General features: G+C 39.7%; 1 protein-coding gene across 7 annotated transcripts in view; it reads right to left on the bottom strand.

The window, feature by feature from the left end:
- LOC102697711 (EMILIN-3) overlaps positions 1-15,179 on the bottom strand; it is a 42,486-nt gene extending 27,307 nt beyond the window's left edge. The window contains exons 1-6 of one of the 7 annotated variants that reach the window (XR_011181794.1): positions 14,622-15,179; positions 8,845-8,964; positions 6,926-7,248; positions 3,698-6,632; positions 2,802-2,851; positions 188-814 (exon numbers count right to left, since the gene is read on the bottom strand). Coding sequence is in view for 2 of the 7 variants with exons in the window: in XM_015364843.2 (XP_015220329.2) it covers positions 4,819-6,632; positions 6,926-7,248; positions 8,845-8,964; positions 14,622-14,788 (2,424 nt within the window). In the remaining 5 variants the exon portion in view is untranslated. Of the gene's footprint in view, positions 1-187; positions 6,633-6,925; positions 7,249-7,934; positions 8,043-8,844; positions 8,965-14,621 lie in introns of those variants that run through there. The other 6 variants (XR_011181793.1, XR_011181792.1, XR_011181790.1 and 3 more) reach the window with 6 other exon arrangements.
- Positions 15,180-21,526: the final 6,347 nt, after the last annotated feature.

Genomic DNA, 21,526 nt, shown 5'->3' with positions numbered 1-21,526 from the left:
TTCTCTATCTCTTTGGACCGCTGAAGGATTGTCTCTATGGTCACGGTTTTAACAGTGATCACAATGTCCAACTTTTATCAAGAAACATACTGTATGACTTGAATGCAGGCACAGCAAAAGAAGTACAGTAGCCTGCATAATATAATGGTGATGCAGACCAAATAACCACACTTAGTCACTTTCCATGTGATTTGCCTTTATATTTTAAAATTTGTGTTTATTTATATTTTTTAAACTGCCATTAGTAATTTTTAATCAGTTTTTAAAAGGATGAATCGGATACACCATATACCTGTACTGCTGAACATACAAAACATACTGCATTACAGTTCACAGACACTGAGACATTCAGTTGGCTGCACTGGAGTTTAACAATCTCAATAGAAAGAGGATAGATACTGTATGCATGGGTTAAACATTATCTTTCAATCCAAAGTCACACTTAACATCAACTGAAGATAAGCTTGTCTGTCTGGGGGCCACTAATCTATTTGACATGGACTGTACAAGAGGTGTCTGCTGAGTTGCACTCAAAAATGTTCTTCGCCTATAACATCCTTACTATCTGTTGAGCTTTTATCAGAAATGAAAAGAAAAAACAGATCTTCTGTCCTTCACAGACTGACTAACCTACACCTATCTGAACAGATAAGATTAAATGTGCATTATTAACTGAGAGAACATGAGAATCTGCTTTCTTCATTTCTCCTTGCCCCTTTTCACACTAGCAGAAGAGATCTTGCTGCATTTTTCTTCAGTCTATGCCAGTGCTCAGTGTCAGCAGACTAGTCTGGTTGTAGCATCTCAGCCCACCCTGTGGACAGGGCCATGTCACATTAGAAGGTACCCTGGTATTAAACGATGCATTAACACAAGAGCGTATTCCTTTCCCACTGAGCCCCGCAGACTTAATCAGTACATCGGATTAAGTGCATCTCATTCTGCAGCCATTTTCCAGTCACCTGGCAGCCACAGACTCAAGTCCCCAACGTTGGGCTTAAGTTAGTGAGCCAAGGAGAGTGCAAAAATATGACTAGTAATATGTAATATTCTTTTAAAACATCTGCCTGTTACATCTTAAGTGTAATTTAGGATGGTTAGGGTTTTCTCTGCAGTGGATTGGCACTTATTCAGCATTTTGCAAACTTTGTCTGCCAGGTTTGGCTCTGGCTCACTGTAACACTGTACTGGTCAAAATGATAATTGAAAAAATACAGTGTAAATGTATGGTTCCTCTGGTTGCATTGTCTGGAGTGTGTATTTTAGGTAGTGTTTTCTATTTCTTGGTATGGCAATTTGGTCCATGTGATGTTGTAGCAAATAGAAATGAAATCAGGCAGTTTTCTTCAAGAGTAGGAAATGCAGGTGTCTGAAGTGTACAAAGACAGCAGCCATCTGCTTCCCAAAATTTCTTTCATTTAACTGCACTTAGACAATACAAATGACTTTGAGGGGCTTATAGACACGAGAGAGGGAAAGGAAAGGTACTTTAACAGCACTGCATTTGAGGAAAAATGATTTACAGAGACTTGAGATGCCACTCAGAATCAGTTGAAGCCCTATTATCAGAGCTTTGCTTCTTATTCCCCCAGTTCTCTTTCTGCTATCTACAGCCAAGAATGAAAAGAGTGGCCTTCAGCAGTTGGGATTTACAAAGTGCCTTTGTCAGTTACATTATCTACCTTACAGTCCTGTTCCTCAGAAGACTTATGGACCAGTGGCAGATTTATCAATCTTAGTATCTAGTTCTGGGCCATGTTGGTAATTTGACAAGCAATTCATTTTCAACTGCTTTCTTTTTTCAGTTTCCCTGTAAGTGCAAGTCTGCTTTTTTTAAAATGTTGGTAGTAACTTTAAATAAAAGTATTACCACTGGTTGCAGTAGGTTATAAAACTGTTCTTGCATTCTCAGAACACGCCTCACAATTGTCACATTTATTTTCAAAATATGTGACATTCCAAAACCTCCCATTAGATCTATAGAATTGATACCACCCTAACAGAGACAGCACACCACAAGCCAACAAAGTGTTGTAGGAAATCTGGCACCAAGTGATTCCTTTATAGCACTAGGAAACATTTTAATGTATGCTGAAAAGAGAAGAAAGGAAACACAACCTTTTGGCTGTTGAGCATCTACAGCCAAAAGGTTGTTCCTTTTCTTCTCTTTTCAACATGGAATAAATCTTTACTTGTTCCTTTGCATCGTACACATGCAGACACAGCTACCCACTTGAGAATTTTAATGTGTTCTTTCAACGGCATAATAGCTCAATTTAACACCAAAAAAAGTAAGCACCAATTTGTTCTCATAACGCAAGTCACAAGAGACATCCTCAGAGGCTCATATGATATTTCACAAGACCTATATCAAGATCCCCTTTCCTGCCCTGTCACTGACCCTTTATTCTGCTTGGCTCTCTCTTGCTGAGAGATACTGACCCAGGCTGTAAGAGGTCTGAAAATAAAAAAAATAATAATAACCTTGACATCACAACTACATGACTGCTTCTTGAATTGTTTATTTTTAAACACCAGCCATGTCTCAGTGGTCTTAAAGTGTATCTGTTCTTCATTGGTGTAGCATCTATTGCTCTTTAAAAAGCAAATCCATTGTATAAAAAATAGGATAAAAAAGGGACATGGTTTAAATCTACAGTACTTGTTGGTAAAAAAAAAGGTGGGAAGTTGTAGGAGACATAACAGGATACATGATGTTTTGTGGATGATGTTATGATGTGGATGATGTTATGCAAGAAATACTGCAGGGGACAGCCTAGGTGCAGAACTACCACACTTACTGTGACACCTCGCTATCGGTCTCTGTCTCCTGGTGCCTTCTCTCGATGGCCTGTTTGAACAGAGAGCTTCTGTGGGATTTGCTCTTGAGAAAAACACAAAACATCGTGGATACCTGGATTTTAAGCCATTCCAGTTTTCTTGACTCGTTCCATTAATTAAAACTTGCAGAAAATCCATGTGCTAATAGGATAGTACTGACGTCAAGGACCGGAATGGATTTTTTAATGCATTTAATTTCAGCACGGCTAAACTGGGACCTCCGCATAAAACGCGCTCAACTTACTGCATGGTAATTAGTGATTTAATAAAGCCCGTGAGACACTCATACTCCGGGCGTAAGAGAATCTTGCGCAAAACTGTCAGGTGTATTTGGTTCTACAGACAATTGCAACCTGTCTAATTAATCAGCACAGTGCTCTCAGGGCCTGAAGTCAATGCTGTCTTTCTCCCAGAGGTTTCTGGTAAAGCTTTTTAGTAACCTCAGCCCTTGGAGCTGCGTCACAAGAAATACCTCCCGTGTGCAAATCAAGGATAATCAAAACAAAAACACGACTGTCAGCTCTACTGACATCACCTACCTGTGCACACACACACACACAATTCAGTATAAAAGGTACTTTAAACGTGTTTAAACTATAATTGTTTACATATTTGTATTATATGTTATTTAATCGTAAAGGATCAGGCATGCTTGTGCTATCTCTTGGAAGACTCAGAATATCCTGTTTGCTTTTTCATCAGTACAATATATTTTTGTATATTCTAAAGAAACCTTGCTACCAAACGAAATATCTTCTAACAGTGGTTATGTCTAAATAAAAAAAAGTTATGTTTTATGAAACTTGTGCTTTGAGGAATCGTAAATTGTGTTTTAAAAGCAGATGCTGAGACTTACGTTGTGGCCGTGAGAAGCGTTTCCTGTCATTTTCTCCCCTGTTGATGCTGTTTTAATCAAACGGCTTTGTGCCTCAACGGGCCTTACACTGACTGACACGACGGCTCGGAATTAGAGTTCTAATCTTCAGGATTTTAGATTTAAAGCCACAGTTCATAAAAAGGGCTTTATTTCTTTCCCAGTTCATCCTTCGAATCGGGACCTTGACTGCAACCAGTGTCCGCTTCGCATTTCACAAAAAGGTTCCTGGCGATTGTTTTTTTGTTTTGTTTTATTTGGAAGAATCATTAAAGATGACCATTCAATATATTTACCGTCAAAATGAGTATTTTGTAAAAAACGGGATTGATGACTTGCCCCTCTAAGAGTAAAGGTCTGAATTTTGAAAACTCTATTTAAAACAAACGTGCAGTTGAAAATGAAAAAACAAAAAACAAATGCAATGCCTCTTGTTATTTTACCCCCTTTTAACTTAATTGGTTATCCATCCCTGGCAGTTACAGTATACAGTATATAGCTCTGAATGTTCCCAAAGAACATGTGGAAGATATTTTAATATACTGTATGTGCTTGACTGGCACCTTGTGGTAATATAGTGAAATGTCAACAACTAACTGTACTGCAGTACTTCTTGTTTCCTTATCTACCTGTCAAAGGCCAAAGATTTTTCACTTTGCAGATTTATCGTTTTTTTTTCTGAATTAAGAAACAAAGATATAAGGTATAATAATGAAAACTACTGGAAAGCCAAATACAACAAAAGGACAAATTAATTTTGGACAAACTCGTGTTTTTCCACACAAAACAAATGTACAAAAATGTTTAGCACCTTTGAAATTGAAAATGTAAAAAAATTAAAATTTTAAAAAGAAATAGAAATGACTTGCCAGTAGAAACCCGTAGCAGCTTAGTAATTTCTGGTATTGTTTTGCTTTAACAAATTTTACCAATATATCACATTGCAGTCTCTCTTCTTTTATCTTCATATAAGTTAAAACTATCATTTAAGTCCATATAAAAGTGAAAAAATGCCCCATTAATATAAAACCTGGACGAAATCTTTTTCATCTATACAGCCATGAGCACACCCACTCCTTGTCAGTGAACAGAGATTAATGGTTTTAATGGTTTCCATTCTGTCCTGCTTCTCCTGTTTTGTTGAGGCAGTCTTTAAGTCCGTCTTTCAGCTCAGCTAGCTGATGGGAGTGGGTAGACAGAGTCCCCTTCACCTGCGAGAGGTAGCTGTTGGAGTGGCTCTCCAGCTCCCCACGGATTCTTTCCAAGTCGTCCGCCAGCCCTCCCAGATTTCCACACAACCCTTCTACCTGCGTCACTCTTCCATCCACCACGCTGAATTCTCTCTGGACATTAAGGGCCGTGCTTTTGCAGCCCTGCAGCTCTCCAGCCAACCTGCGCTTCAAAGTCTGCAGCTCCCCCTTCAGCTGATGGAGACGGCGTTCGCTTAGGCCCAGTTGAGAGCCCTGTTGTCCCACCAGCTGCTGGATGCCATGGACCTGGTCTGTCAGCCAGAGCTCGTGCTGCTGCCACGTGGAGTTAGCCTGGCTCACCTCTTGAGCAAAGAGGCCGACGGAGTCCTTCAGGCCCTTGACGGTGCGATTTACAGAGTTGAAGTTGATCTTCAGGAGTGTGATTTCGCCTTGAATGGAGTCTTCCCCTTCCATCTTGACCAGCCTGTTGAGGACCTGTTGCAGGGTGCTGTTGAGCTTATTCAGGTCATCCGTGTGGGCGTCCAGCTGCCCAGAGACTTTCTTTTCTGTGTCCTTGCACTCCTCCATCTCTGTTTGGAGCTTTTCCACCATCCCAGAAGCCTTGGGACAGGCCGAGGAGCACAGGATCTCTAGATGAGACAGTTGGTTTTGCATCCCACTCAACTCTCCCTCCAGTTGCCTCCTTATAGCCTCTAGATCCGTCTCCAAAGTGGGAATTTCCAGGCCTTCCAGGAGAGGAGGATCAGTTGTGTTCTTCGATAAAGTCACCTCTGTAGAATTTAATCGTGCTTCAATATCTTCCAGGCGTTTAGAACAAGTCTTCTGTCCTTCAAATTTACTATCAACCCATTCTCTCTCCACAGCACTTAGCCTGATGTCCAGCATTTCCACCCGGTCGGACACATTCCCTATAATAGTGGAATGTGCGTCCAGTATGGGTTGAAGTTCTCTGTGAGACTCAGTTAGGCCCTTCAATGACTCCTCGATCAACAAGACTCTGTTTGAGAGACTTGAAACTTGGCCACAGCAGCTCTCTGTCAGAGTCAGGCCCTGGATCTGAGCTTGTAGGTTCCCCAGCTCCTTTCTCAGGCCTGTTTCCCTTCCATCCAGGGAATGCTGTATCATCTCCTGCCCATTGAGCTGTTCCTGGTGACACTGGCGCTGAACCTCCCCAATACGTGCCTCACAGTGGTTCTGCAATCCAGACAAGCGCTTTTCAAAGCCATCCAGGATCTCTGCCCGTATTCCTGCCAGCTTGGTATCTATAAGTTCCTCCAGAATTTTCTGCGAGGTCAGGGGAGAGGGTCTTCCAGTGGCAGACTCTAACAAGTGCTTGAGCTGCCCATCATGGCCCAAAACCATGCCATGGAGCTCATCCAGCATTTCGCTCTTGATCCTCAGCTCATCCTTCACCTCTGTCACTTTCCCTGCCAGGTCTCCAAAGCCTGGGAAGCCCTCTCCACCCTCCAGGCCATCGGGGTTACCATCGGGAATTACCCCAAAGCCCACGGTAGAGTCGGAGTGGTGTGGTGGTGAGCTCAGGAGGGAGCCCAGCATCTTGTTGGTGTCTTCCCTCAGGGAAAGGCGCAGGCTGTCCTCCAGGCCGGTCACCATGCCATGCAAGGTGTCAAAGCCCTGGGACAGTCGCCGCAGCTCTTCCTCCATCCTGTCCAGCCGCTCCCCAAGGACTCCTGTGAGCTTGCGAGCTGCAGTAGAGAGATGACCAACAATATCATGACTGTTGTAGAGATCTACAGGCTGAGTCATCTGGTACGGTTACAGTACTCTGAGCTGGCTGCCCGTTATCGTCATTGAAATGGGAATCCAGTGAAACTGGGGTCTGATACATCTCACTGTCTAGCTCAAAACACAAATAACATCCAGGATTTTTAAAACTAGTAAAAAAGCTTCCATGTTTCATGTAGTGGTGCCTGGTACCTAAGTACATTATTACCAGGAACTATATGAGTCAATGTTTGACGGAAGGCAATTCACTCACCATAATAAGACTTTTTGTGCCCAGGTGGTATGTGCCCACTAGGGACGGATTTCTGCTCTGGCTGTCCCACAGGGAAAGGTTTCAATGGCTCGAGGTGACCTGTGGGGACGGTCTTCTGGTCAGGTGGTACTCTAGGATGGCCCCAGGGTTGCCCCTTGAAACCAGGAGGGGTCATAGAACCCATGAACGGGGGCATCATCTCGGGGAGTGATGTGGGTCCTTCATGGCAGCCCTCCCCTGAGTAGCCAGGACAGCATCTCCACTCCAGCTCTGTCACAGCCTTGTAACCCACCTTGTACTTAGGTTTATAGAAGGTCCGATACCTGGGAGAGGAGATATGAAATTACTACCCAGAGCCGCAGATAAATTAATTTCATGTAGTCAGTCCATCCCATAAATGTCATGTCTTACAAACCATTCAGAAACATTGGTTCTGCTACTGGTTATATGTTTTAGTAAGTTAGTAACAACTGGAAATATGTTCACTTTATTGCTTTGTGAATATCTTTTGAAATACTTACAGAATTAGTAGTTTACCAGTTTAAATATTTTTTTTCTGTTTCAGCCTTATGAAATAAGCTGTTCAATGCATGTGTATTTTTGTGAATTCAATTTTTCTTAAAACACGAGCAGAAGGATACTGTACAGTATATACTATTCTGCTGCAGTGTACAGTGTGCCCCTGTTCTTAAAGATTATGTTCATTATATGTGCTTTACTCATGAAAACACTGTATTGAATCCTTTGAATTTTAACTTAAAGTCATCATGTCTTTTCCACACATAATTTTTTGTCTCAAACTTTTAATGCATTGCAAAATCAAATTGACACACAAGAGGTCAGTGTTCGATTTACATTCCCGTCACATTGGAATGAACTTGTTCAGTCTTAGCTTTCTAAAGTACAGTGTATATCTGAGTGACTTATTTTACTTGGAAAGTGCATGAAATACCAAGTAGAGTGGCTACCACAGAGGTGGAAGACCATGAGAAATCTCTTTAACACTGACCTCTTCTGATATTTTGTCATGGTCCGTGTCTCTCTCAAGATAATATGTAAAGACGCAAAGCTTTACATCATGGATTTTCAAGCTTTTTTTGGTAGGGTGACATTCTTAGTAAAGATCCTCTATTTAAAACAAAAAAAAATCAAGCAGAATTCTATAATTCTAAATAATGCATCTTTCTACTTGTCAGTCTATCTATGCTTCCACTACACCCATACCTGATTTGTAGAACAGATCAGAAAGACAGCAGAGCTACTGTTTACAAGACAGTAAGTAATGAGGTGGTATGCCCATCTCCATTCCTCAGGTGTTTAAAGTAGCCAATCGAACCTCTTTGTGAGACCGGAGGAATGTGGAGGACCTGGAGAATGTCCATACAACCACAGGAAGAACATGCAAAGTCCAGAAAAGGAGGCCCCCAAGCCTGGAACAGAGCTCCATATTTTGACTTTGATGTCCCTACTAATTATAAAGTGTTACAAACAGAACACTACTCAAAAAATTATGTGAGCATTGTTAGAACTGACCCACTCTAGATTTTACACCCCTTCATTACAGGTGGCCCTATGTATGAACAGTCTCTGAGAACTCCTGCTATAGGAATATAGTGTCTGTATGAGGGATAGTTGAACCAGAGTCCTGCAGGTTTCACCGGCGGCTGATTAGCACCTAATAAAACTGCTTCAGCTTTTTTTCCAAATAATTAGTTCAATTAATGAACAGAGGTGGATTGAAAACAGAAGCTTGCTGTTACCCTTGAGGATTGTAATTGCCTATCCAGGATCGATGTATTCCAAGTGCATTAGTACTTTGCAATACTCGGGAGGACCATTGAAGATATCGTAGCTGGGGGGTGAGATTACTGGTGTTCTTTAGGTAAGTGTGACCAATGTTTCACTGATACTTTACTTACATGACAATTGGGCATTTCTGTCCCCAGGTACATTTGCTGTACTCAGCCTTAACATAGGTAGCTGTCCCATCCTGTATTGTGCATGAGATATTCCTCTGGACAACATATGCACAATAGTTTCTGTGGAGAAAAAAGGAAGCAGAACAACAGGATGTTTAAAGACAGACAAGACCAGGTTTTGAATGTGCTTCCAGTACCAGACATGTCTGCAATGAAACAGCTGTATGTAAAAACCTTATGAATACAAACAGAATAAACAGGGAGTGTATTTATGTTTATGGAATTTTGGATTGAATCGTAACTTCAGAGTCTCTGAGTTAGCAGTCTGCTACAGTACATCTAAGGACAAAATCAACCCTTAGGCTTTCAATTGTCGCTTACAGATGCTACAACATAGGAGCAAAAAAGTTCAGATAATAGTTGCTGACACTTTCTAGAATAAAAAAGGTGGAACGCAATCTTCATAAAAATGATGTGAACGGCCTCCAAGCGTGCAGATCATTTTTGTGCTAATGGCAAGTTCTAATCATCCTGCTCATGAACAGATTACGTCTTTGTATTTCAAAAGCTATAGTCATGAAAAGTATTACTCAGATGGCCTGGATGGATGGCATGATGCTAGGCCAGTGTGGTGATCCTGCATTAACCAGGATGTGCTCTGTCAAGCAGAATCATGTTCTCTCTTAATTTCTGGACTAGTCAGTATTTTGTACTTGCATTTGCATCATGCATCGTTATAGACAGTTCTAAAGTACTGGTAAACACAGGCACACACATCCACAAATTTTTCATTTTGGTAACCGTGTGTACTGTATACAAAAATGCATTATTCACTTTTCAACATTTGCAGGTGGTTTTGAATTGTTTCAGCAGTGAAAGAAGCACCTGTAATTCTTTTCCAGGCTCTTGGCATGGCTCTGCCAAGATTCACAGGCATTGTTGTAAACATTGTCAACTGCTGAAATATGAAGATAATGAACTGCTCATTTCTATTTTTATTTCTCCTTTTCACTGAATTATCCTGAAGGCTCTGAAATATTTTCTTCCATGTTGATTGGAATTATGCACAACTGCATTTTAATGTGGGATTTAAGGAGCATTTCCATCAGCTTCCTAAAGGAATTTCTGCTTCAAAGGTTAGGATTTGATGATCAGATTTACACTGGGGCAACTATACTCGTATAGTACTCATAGTTTTCAAAGCTCCTACACAGTAATTCAGAAGTTCTTAAAATAATTCTTCTCACCCTACTATGTGTTTGCTACTGTACCTCTGTCGTTCTTTTCTGTTTCTCTGTTTCAAAGAATTCATTTCCCTGCCACTGGGGAGCAGTGTCCTGTTGCGAAGTTCAATGAGGGTGCAGTATTCCTTTTGTTTAAAGAAGGTGCAATAATTTATACTGTTGAGAATGATTGCTTATTTTGTTTCAACCTTGGGCAGAGTATGAAGATTGCAAAGGGGGTGGGTGCATTGCTTATTTTTGTTGTATATATACATTTCTTTTGCCAAAAAGCCTTATAAAAAGATCTTGTAGTTTCATGGAGCAAAATATAGCAAAAAAAATCAGGTGATTAACATTTATTATTTAAGATCTGTTGTCTCATACAACATGATGCTTGGTTAGCATTCATGTTGTCATGGATTTAAAGCCTTATACTGTATAATTATGGTGGGTAGCTGCATCATCATGCATAGGCTGCAAATGAACAAGTAAGTTGTTATTCCATGCTGAAAAGAGAAGAAAGCAAACACGACACCCGAAGAAGGCTCCACAGCCGAAACGTTGTGTTTACTTACAATACTTCAGAAATATGCTCTTAAGAATGGGAAGTGTTGCATTTGATTCTGTGTCCCTTTCATAAAACTTCTTTGCGTCGAAGGCCTTATGCAAGCAAAGTGAGCGAACCTCTTGCTGCTTTAATAATATTAGCATTTTTCTGGGTGAATACCTTTTTGGTAAGTCGGGTCCCACTGTAAATATTTTCAGGATACCATTACAGTTCACAAATCCCTCCTGCCCGTCCCTGGAGTGAAGGAGAATTCCCTTTAAGATTCCCATATGGTGTTTTTTGTCAAATATTATTGCAAGCAGCTTTTTTTTCCCCTTCTAATGAAATTGTAAATGGGGGCGACATTCAAGAAATGAAATAATGTGATCCTTTCACCTGCCGACACGAGCAGCCGACCGCAAGCTGACCTTCCTCAGATTTATTGGTGAGGGAAAAACAAATCCTTGTGCTGTGGTTTCATCCAAGACTTTCTTTTTATGACATCTATTTTGAGTGGTTTGGCAGGTTTAAAGTCTCAAACCCTTTGAATAATGACATTAACACCTTCAGCAGGTGAGGACATTTAAGCAAGTAATTTGAAAAAGCAGGAAACATAATACTGATCGAGTGTCATGAGCACAGGAGGCTCCCTCTTCATGTACAGTAGACTAGGTCTACTTGAGACATCAGTGTAACTTGAGGCAATGCGGCGTAACAAACTTCAACAGGATGATTTTTTTTGGCAAATGTCTTTAATCTACTGGCAGGCTGATTGTCACTGCTTGTTTACTTTATCAGGAGATGTCCCTGTCCTACAAATGAACACAGATGAGATGTCAAAAACTATGCAGAAACATTCGGTCTTTCCTGAAAAAGGAACTTAGAGGCAGGCAGCTATGATGAATGTGTTATACCAAGTTCTTCTAATGCTGTTCTGTCCTGTTTTGTTTTCACTGACAAACTCTGAATGTCTTTATGGAACCGTTTATTGTATGCACCTGCCGAATTCCTGTGTGGTTAAAAAGTCCTTATAAATTGCCTAGGCTGATCAAGTGACATTTATTACTGAGAAAGTGAGCTTTATCCTTCGTCTGAAGAAAAAAAAATGTTGATTTCAATCCTCTGCTCTTTATACATGACATAGCAATGAAAATGAGATCTACAGCAGTTCACTTCTCATTATGGCACTGCAGAAGAATATTATGTCAGACTGAGGTACTGTATTTATTTTGGCTATTTACCATTTCAGCTCAATACAATGGACTGCATTTTAGCATTATGTAACAGGGCATGTGACTGCTATCATTAAGGTTCTTCTGCTTCAAGTTCTTATTTTGCAACTTTTCAGGATAAAAAATTATACAAGTCTAGAAACTCTTTGTGTGCTTCTGAGGTTGTATGGGACTTAAGTCAGCAATGCATTTAAGATAAATTATCTAAACACTCTTCAAAAATAGTATAATGAGTTTATCAACCAGATCATTACAAAGGCTGCATTGTATTTTGATTAGAAATTATTTTAAAGTGAAATTGAAGTTGTGGTAAGAAACAGAATAGCTTTTTTGCAAATCAACAAGCTACCTATATACAGTAATGTATGAACCTGTTGCTCACTGAATTTAGCTGCTAGCTAGCAGGCTTCTACACTGATTCTATATGCTGTATATTACTTGCCCAGTGTAGCTAAAGATTTTGGTATGCAAATCCTAGATTTGCTGGGAGCTGAACAAAGTCAATCCTCTTTAAAAGAACAGTAAACATTTGTGGTGAAATTCACGTGTTCTCTTTCTCCATTTTAATTGCCATTTTGTTTTGTAAAGCAAAAAGAACCTACTTAAATACAAGAGATGCTATTTAAGAACACTAATGCATCCCTGGAAAATGTTAACTTTATACTTTACATGCTTTGTATTAAGATGCAGTGACCATGCTACTATATTTCAAAAAGCAAAGTAATTTTGCACAGCTGTCATGTTTGGTTGTAGTTATGTTTGTTAATGCATAGCAGAGACTCTTGCTGTACTTAAAATGTAGTTATTTTTCTTCAGGGAAATCACCATTAGAATAACTAAACAGGTCTTACAGACACAGCCCCTGACCTGAGCCAAGTTTGAACTCTCTGGACTTCAAGAGTTCAGAGTGCTATGTCACCTGGATCTGACCCGATGATCAAACCCAGACTTTGGATACATGTATAACGTATACTGGAATTAACAGGGGAACTTGGCCAGAACAGTAGGCTCTTCTAAAAAAATTCTCTTTAAAAATCCACCCTTGGCTTTGCTTTTATACATATTTCTTCTTGAATTTGTCTTTAAAATGTAAAATTGTGACTGAACTGCGAAGCCAATTGGATGTGGAATGAATTAAAGTGCCTGGGTTCCCTTGTTTTAAAAAAGTTCTTGTTAACAAACTGTATTTAACATAGCAATATTTAATTAATTAAGTGCAAGGCTGAAAAAGGTGCATACTTGTACTTTTGTAGCACACTACAGTGACTTCCAAGTACAAGACAAATGCAAGATAAAATTCTAAGTAATAAGAATGAGTTTGCATGTTCAAGAAATCTTTTCAAAAAGGGAAGGGTGGATGGCAGAAAAGACTGGGGGAAAGATCGGAGCCTAATGAGGTGAATTTAAGCAAAAAACCTTCTTTTTTGGGCACTTCAGCCAGGAATACAGTATGGTGTGACCTTTGTGATCATTGTTTAAGATGTCACTCCAAATAAGTGTTTGCTCATAATGGACTCTCACCAGGAACCATTTGTTTTAAAAAGGGGGGTGAGGCAGTCAAATCATAGGCTCTGCTGCAATGAAGAAAAATCCCCAGTTGCGAAGAAGGAAAGATTCTGCTGCTGAGCAGCATTACTCAGTGTCTCTCGGATCACTCCACGGGTGTTCTTGTGAGAAAGGCCATTTGATCTTTCTAGAGGTTCTATGTTTGCAGTCTAAAGACCTTATGCTGACATACTGTAACATGTCATGTTTTTTATGAATCCATCTGGGGCACTCCAGTGAAAGCGAGGTTTTGACCCTACTATTAAAATCACTATGGCCAAAGGAAATAAAATCAAACTGGTGAGAGCCCAGACACAATTACGTCCAACAAGGGCAACAGTTTTTAGAATCGCTCAGAAGACACAGGGCAAGAATACTAGAGAACATGTTCACTGATTTTCAAGTTGCACATCACCAATATGAGGCAATCTCACTTCTGGATTTATCAGTCTTAAGCACAGTTGGGGCTAATATTAAACTAACATTAATCAGGCTTGCCAAAAAAACACGTATTCGTAGACTTCCAGTACTCAGGTATTACTATTTTGAATTGAAAGTTGAATCTGAAATATGACCTTTTTAGACTCCGCTGGAAATTTGGTTAAGTTAATAAAAGAAGTTTTGCCACAAAATAAAAATGGCTATGGAAAACCAGCAAGCAGCATGCAAACCATCTGAACAGATACAACTCTAAAGCTAAGTTGAACAAAAGCAAAGGATTTGTCCCCTGTTAGGTCTGTGAAATGCCCAGATTGTTAGAAGCTTGTGCTTAAGCACCTCCATAAGAGAACCCCCATGACAGGAAGAATACTGAGGTGTTTTTCAGAAAATTAGAAATTCTTCTGAAATATATTAGAACCTTTTCACAGGGTGTATTCTGATATTCATGTATTTGTAAAATATAATGAAGGTCTATTGAAATCATATGACCTCATAGACTTGTATGGTAAAACAATGATGTAAGTCCAAAAATATCCTAAGGTACAAGGTTCTACAACCTCTGTTTTCTGTCAGTCATTGACTGTCCCTTCTTTAACACTGTTATCAGATCAGACATTGGCTACAGAGCCAATCCACAGGCAGTAAGATGCAAGTCATCAATTGTCTTCTTTCTGGTTTATTATATAATTAAAGTCACAACAATATCCGTAATCTGTGTAATTGCACGTGAAGCATACATAATCTGTGCATTCATTACAATCGTGTTACAAGGACAAGAGGGGTACTCACTTGTGTCTGCCCATGGGTTTGCCTGGAGTGTAATGAGGGCTGGATCCAGATTTGTACAGGTTGTACCTGTAAGGACTGCCATAGAAGGTACCTTTGGCATCAATGAGAGTCAGGAAAACTCCAAACAGAAATGGATGGAGAACCACTTGGAAAAAGTGCAGCTTCATTACTGCACGGTAAGTGAGTTCTCAGTAAAAAAAAATCAGAAGAAAATAAAAAGTGTCAGCTTCGGTCGAAAAAGATCCCCTTTTTCCCGGAAGAGCAGGTAGTGTACTCAAAATCCTGGCTTAGTCCCAGAACTTTGAAGCTGGCCACATGAGATTTCAAACAGACACTAAAGTAAATCGCATCTGCAACATCTGTGCTGCATCATCACCTCTTGCGCGGTCTGGGAGGGGTGCAAAAAAGACAGAGAGAAACTAAGTTACAGAGAAAGAAAGCAAGAGAGGGAGACAGAGAGTGGCAGATGGAGAGCTACTGCATGAACTAGCCTTCTTGATGCTGACCTGCTAACTGGGCTTTCTAAGCCAGCTCTGCTTCCCTCCCAGCTACAGCCTGCTGGTGTCTCTTCAAGGGGGCAGGCAGCAAGGAATGGATTTGCATATCCCGCCCAACCTCTGCCTTGAAATGCTATACACGGGGACACCAGAGGGAAATAAATCTTTTCTCCAATTAGATTTGAGAGGAACAACATAAATCCACCAATCCTTTTCCAAGCAGTCTCTCATTCTCCTCCCTTCAGTCTTTCTAGCAACTCGACTTCAAAGGCAGTGGGGGGGTTACCGTGCACAGGGTACCCAGATGGGGTAACTTCTTGTTGCACATACATACTGTACTGTACAGACCCCCCCCCCATACAGACCAAAGCAAGGAAAATTCACATGTACTCTGTTTTTACTGATGTTTACGTGTCCATATGTCTGCCTGCCTTTCTATTTATTTGTCTAGGAACAAGAAGAGTTTACATTCCCCATTGAGAATGTAAAAGAAGAAAAAATAATGTTCTGGCTGTGGAGCCTTCTTCAGGTACAGGATAAGGAACTCCTTTCTTCTACAAGCATACAGTTGCTATGAATTATGAACATGAATATTAATTAGCTCTTGGCATTTCACAGTGCTGGGAGGGGGTCCAGAGACTTCTAATTCTGCCTTTTATGTACATAAAGTTCTAGTTAGAGGCTATGGACAGCTTTTTTGTTTTCTGAATAGGGCTGATCAGCCTAACAATTTAGATTATAATGTGGTAGAATATTTTCAATTCCTCTGCAATATGTAAGGCATTGACAAAGACACTGAAAAAAATCAACCCAGTGGACTTTAGAACAAACAGGGAAACACAAACTAAATTTAAAACCAAGAACTGGAGACAGTTGATACCCAGTTATGTTGCTGAAGCCCAATATGCTAGGTTCTCTCAAGAAATGTCCTCATATCAATTTACTACTAGCTACCAAATGCCTCCTCTCATTTGTAACTGTTCTTATGTTCTTTTGTGAAAGACTAAGAAAAAAGCATGTGGACATCTTCCTTCAATGTTTCTGCATAATTTAAACTTGAATGTGTCAGCTGTTCGCAGCTAAACGAGGGAGCTCTGGGGAGACAGATGATCATGCGAACGACTGAGGAACAATGAGCCCAATCTGACACACTCTACAAATACACTGAGGGTGAACTGCAACAAGAACAAAAGCTTCAGCTGGAATTGAAGAAAGGACTCGAAAACTTTATTTATGAACAGTCAGCCCACCCAGTTCTCCAACTAAAAGCATAGAGGTGTGAATTCTGCAGCAAACACCTATTTGTATTCTTATCAGTCAGTGGACAATGGTAGAAGCTTACACTATGTGAAGACAATGGTGAACTCCAATGTTGCCTTAAAGAAAGCTTGCTTGTCCAAATTGAAACAGGTGGATGGCAGTAGAGAGAATAAAATGTCTTTATTGTTTCTTTCTTTTTTTAGGTTTACAGTATCACTATCTCTCTCTGTGTACAATTCTACACCTGTTCAGTAGCACGATAGCAACAACAAACAGGTGCAATGATCCTACCACGAACCCTCACTTCCTCATTGTAAGGAAATTAGTTAGAAAGCAATTAAATTGAGCAAGTCCTTTCCCAGTAAGACAGAATGTATTATATAGTTTATAATTTAATAGTGCACAGTGAACTGGGAAAACAGGAGTTATTGATTATATACACACTGGTCGAAAACAGGAAATACTTTTCTGTCAGAATACTTTGTGAGTAAGTCCATTCAGGGGGGTAAAATCAGACATGGACCACTTTTTTCTCCTTTCTTAAATATTTCATTTACTTGGTCAAACCTGGGTGCAGACACAGGTACAGAATATTCAGAATAGCATCAGAAAGCACGTTAATTAAATAGATTCCAGAATGTGATTAACATGCATAAAATGTCTGTATGGTTTTTATTTGATGTGGCAATTTTCTTTGTGATTAGTTAAACATGTTGGTCAGAATCCCCCTTTGTACAGTTTAAGAAACATCTGCAAACAGTTTCGGATAAGGAGGCTTATCTATTTTAAAAAATCACTTCCATCTTGTTCAGTCAACGGAAAGCCAGCATTTCATTAACATGTTGACCATTTCTATCACACCTCTTGGAAATGTTAATCTTTTGCAGATAGGGTTGAAAAACAAAATGTTGAGGTAAGCTCCAAAACTATCGGTTTAACTTGAACTTTGTAAAGTCATTTCTCCTTGTGAAAGCAGTGAATAGATGTCAGTCAGACTATACAGGTCATTATCTTGCTGATGATCAAATACTGACTTTGGAAAGAAGCCCGAAAAAGTGATGGTTACGAAAACAGTGGTGGACATATATTCATCTGATCCCTATGTTAAAGCTACCGTAGCTAATGTAGTACAGCACTTATTAACACAACGAGGTTTTTTATTCCTACTCTTACTGTCACTAGTCTCATCGTGTTCTATCTACACATTTCCCTGGTCATTTGCAATCAAACATTACTGAGCACGGCTTTCAACTCTATTTTATATGTTTGTCTTGTTTATAGGCAATAGGGAGAAGTGGTAATAAGTGGTAATAAGTCCCTGGCACTGGCTGCAGATTGAGAACTTACTTTGACTAGAATGTACAAAACATACAATCAATCCAAGGGAAATCTGTCCTTCATGCTGTTCTTTCAGTAGTTCCATTTTCTTTTCAATGGTGGCTGCTTTTTGATTTTGGCCTTAAACATCTTTACAAGGCATTTTTAGCAAGAGTTCAGTTGAAGCAGTCGCTAAGAACCAGTCGGTGTATTTGGATGCTGAAAGGCTTGCACACAAATGGTTATGGTATCACTAACAGAACCTAACAGCTAAACGTATACATTGCCACACGTCATTTAATACACATTACAAGCCTGGAGCATTATTGTGGTAGCAGAAAGCATGTGTATTTAGCTTCAAATTTCACTTACTGCACTGTATTGTACTTGTCTGTGTGAGGAATGGGATAAACATCAGACCAGTTGTTCACCTAATCATTGGTGGTTTGACCCTTAGATGAAACATTAAACCTTAGCCATTAACCTTTTAATACTGGCTTTTAAAAAAATCTTATTTTGTAATGGCCGTACATGCATCAACAGAAATAAGCAATGATTTATGGACTGACATGATTAAAGTGTTGTGATTTCCTGAAAGGAAGAAAAAAAAATTAACAAAACTTTTAGTTCCTTACCTTAGTTACTGTATAAAGGACACAATTTTGAAGATCAACGAAAAATATTGCACAAAGTTCAGTGTTCATCGTAAGATCTTTTCCCATTCCATTTATTAAAACAAAGTTAATGTAAAACAACATTCAGTATCATGTACCTGTACATGCATCTTAAATGTACATATGAATAATGAGCTTTAATCAAATAGAAATCTATACATTACTAGCCAATAACTTTTTATCAATGTCTACAAAGAATAGAGGAGGGGAGACCTTGATTGGATGAAGTACTGTATACTACATGTATATAGTAGCACAACGCACGGCAGTCAGATGAATACAAAACAAAAGGACAATACCAAACAAATTACCAAACAGGCACACAAATTGGCGGGATTGAAAAATAATCCAATAAGCAAACTAATGGAGTCGGGAACAGTAGCACAAGGAGGACAGCAGGTTTTTGGCAATGGCTTGACAGTCTGGGCGGCCAGACGTTAAAGAGGCTGCCCCTGTCACCACACTGCGACGAGCTGCATGTTTTCAACCCTCCTCTCATTTTCTAGTCTCTGCTGTCTGTGCTCGGCAAACATTGATGTTTTCTTGCAACACATCTGGGCAGACCTGTGGAATCCACACAGCCACTGAGTGCAAGGGAGGGTGGGAGGGCAAAGGGACATTGACCTCAATCATTTCATTGACCTCAGCCATTTCCCCAGATTTTCCTCTCTCTGTGCCTCAGGTTTGATTTCCCCGCAACTCTCTGCTAATTGCTTAAGTAGATTAATACTAATGAAAGCACCTGCCTAACTCCTAACACATCACTTGACAAATGTCTATTTGTCTTGCTTGTAAATATTTACAAGTGCTTGTAAGCATTTGAAGAAAACGAAGTGATTTAAGAACCAAGGAACAGAAATATTACTGTTTTAGTTTGCCAGACTTTCCTAGACTTAAAGATTAGGTGTAGGCAGGTTTTAAAATTTCAGACAGCATTTTGGTGATAAGAAATCCCGTGTATTTTCTGTTTAAATTGGAACGTTGGTGATGTGGTCTCCCAGCATGTCCGAAAACTTTCAGCACACAAAACCATGTAGTTTTGAGGAAACACTTGATTTATGTTATAATTAACGGTTGCCTTCCGATTTACATGCAGTACTTTGTAACAGATTATGTCCTTATTAATGAATGGCAATTATATCCGCTCCTTTTTCTTAATTACTCAATATGCTTGAAGAGTGGAGGAATAAAACACTTATAACTGTATCTTGAAATACAGAGAATATTTTAAGCAAAACTACAATCTTGTACCCTAGGCTAAGGCCGTATGGAAGGCTCAGTCAAAGTGAATTATTCATCAGATACACTTCAGAGGTATGGAACATTTTAAATAATAAAACCTTCCACACGGTTCCATAAAGACATTCAGAGTCTGTCAGTGAAAACAAAACCTCTGTAGCAGTCTTGCAGGGGTAAGGGACCCTTGTCATAAAGTGATGTTGGTTGGCCCTTGAGCCCTTGAGCTTTTCCTACATCACCATCACTGAAAATCTGACCTCAGCAAGGCAAACAAAGCAATGAGCAAAAACACAGACAGCCAGTCTTGCACTTTTGACAGCCCCTGCCTAAAATGGATGATTATTCCTAGCCCTGCATGCTCAAAGTAAAAGTTTATTTAACACTTTTTGCTTCCGTTAATTTATACTTTTCTCTGACAAATATGATTTTGCAAGTGACATCACCCAGGAGCGCCTGTGTTCAGGAAAGCTGGGCAGGATTTTCCAAAGGCCTATGAGACAGGGAGGCACTTTGTTAATTCACAAATCAGCCTGGACTGAAAGCTGCTATGTTCCTGACAGGGCGAGAGAACATTTGCGCTCTCCATAGCAAATGAAGCATAGCGTTGGACTACACTAAGAGAGCGACACTGTCCAACACGTGTCTGGGTTCCAAACCAAGGTCCGACCCAGGACACACAGAAAACAAAGGAAGCAGAGGAATAAGAAACCCTGGGCCTTGACAATTGTGCACACTTGATTTGAATGCATTTCTCATTAAAAAAAAATTCACTGCTGCAGAAATTTGGAGTAGTAGTAGGAAAATACAGAGCTTTCATTCCAATGACTTATGTATACTGTATATTTACTGTATGCATGCACATAAAATGTCTCTTGTTTGCTGTGCATTTTTATTCCACCAAAAAAATGTCAGTTATAGGATATGAGATTCCCGAGGATTTGTAATCATTACTGGGCCTTGCACATGCCATTGAGGTCCCTTTCTTCAGTAGGTTAGTACTTTAAATCAAATGAGCATCTGGTTTTAATTACATCCCCCCTCCCCATACCTCATCATTGAAAACCAGTAAGCTCAAACACAATGTCTCTCTTTATTTAAAGCAAGTGCCTAACTCAATGGTTTACCTAATTTCCGAAATGCTGTTGGTCCAACAGGCGGCTGCAAGCTATCAACCCCTGGTCTTATTTTCACTGAATACAATCTCTTTTCTGCTCTGCTCCCTTTTAAATGTTTTATAGACTCATATTAAGGTGCATGACTCACTGGGAGCCATTATATTACTATGGCTGGTGTGTGTGTTTTGGGGTAGGACTGCTCATTTTAAATTGGGCACTGTTCTTGATTTGGAATAGGGCCTATTTAAGAAAAGAAAGCATAGTATATTTTCTAATGGTGGAGATGGTGGAGACCTTAATTTTGTTTTTTCATTTCAGATAAGCTCCTGCTTAGACAAGCCTCTTTTTTCCACAATGCATGTTTCTGCTTTTAAATGAAATCAAAATAATTTAACTTGCAAAGGCAATTATCTCTTTGATCATATTTCTTCTGAATATGAGCCCAAGATGTAGAACCTTGTGGTTTTTGAATGAGGGTTCATATAACCTTCGTTGCGAAAACAATGTATATTCAACACCCTAGATCTGCATTTTATCCAAATTTAATTTGTTTTGAACTCAGGGCAGTATGGTTGAGTTAAATTAGTAACTGCAATTGACAATGGATACTAAACCAGGCGCCTCTGCTTCAGGTACTGAAATATTTCAATGTAAATTGTTACAGAAAATCAGTTAGAAAACTGAGAGCACACAACTGCTCTTTGATTAGACAGGACTCCAGTCCATCACAGGGCACAGGAGAAAGGGACACTTTAAATTAGCCAATTAAATTCTAGCCAAATCTTTTCTCTGCGTACTGTTGA

The sequence above is a fragment of the Lepisosteus oculatus genome, chromosome 16, assembly GCF_040954835.1.
Source record: "Lepisosteus oculatus isolate fLepOcu1 chromosome 16, fLepOcu1.hap2, whole genome shotgun sequence".
Lineage (NCBI taxonomy): Eukaryota > Metazoa > Chordata > Actinopteri > Semionotiformes > Lepisosteidae > Lepisosteus > Lepisosteus oculatus.
This window is presented reverse-complemented; position numbering and strand designations above follow the sequence as displayed.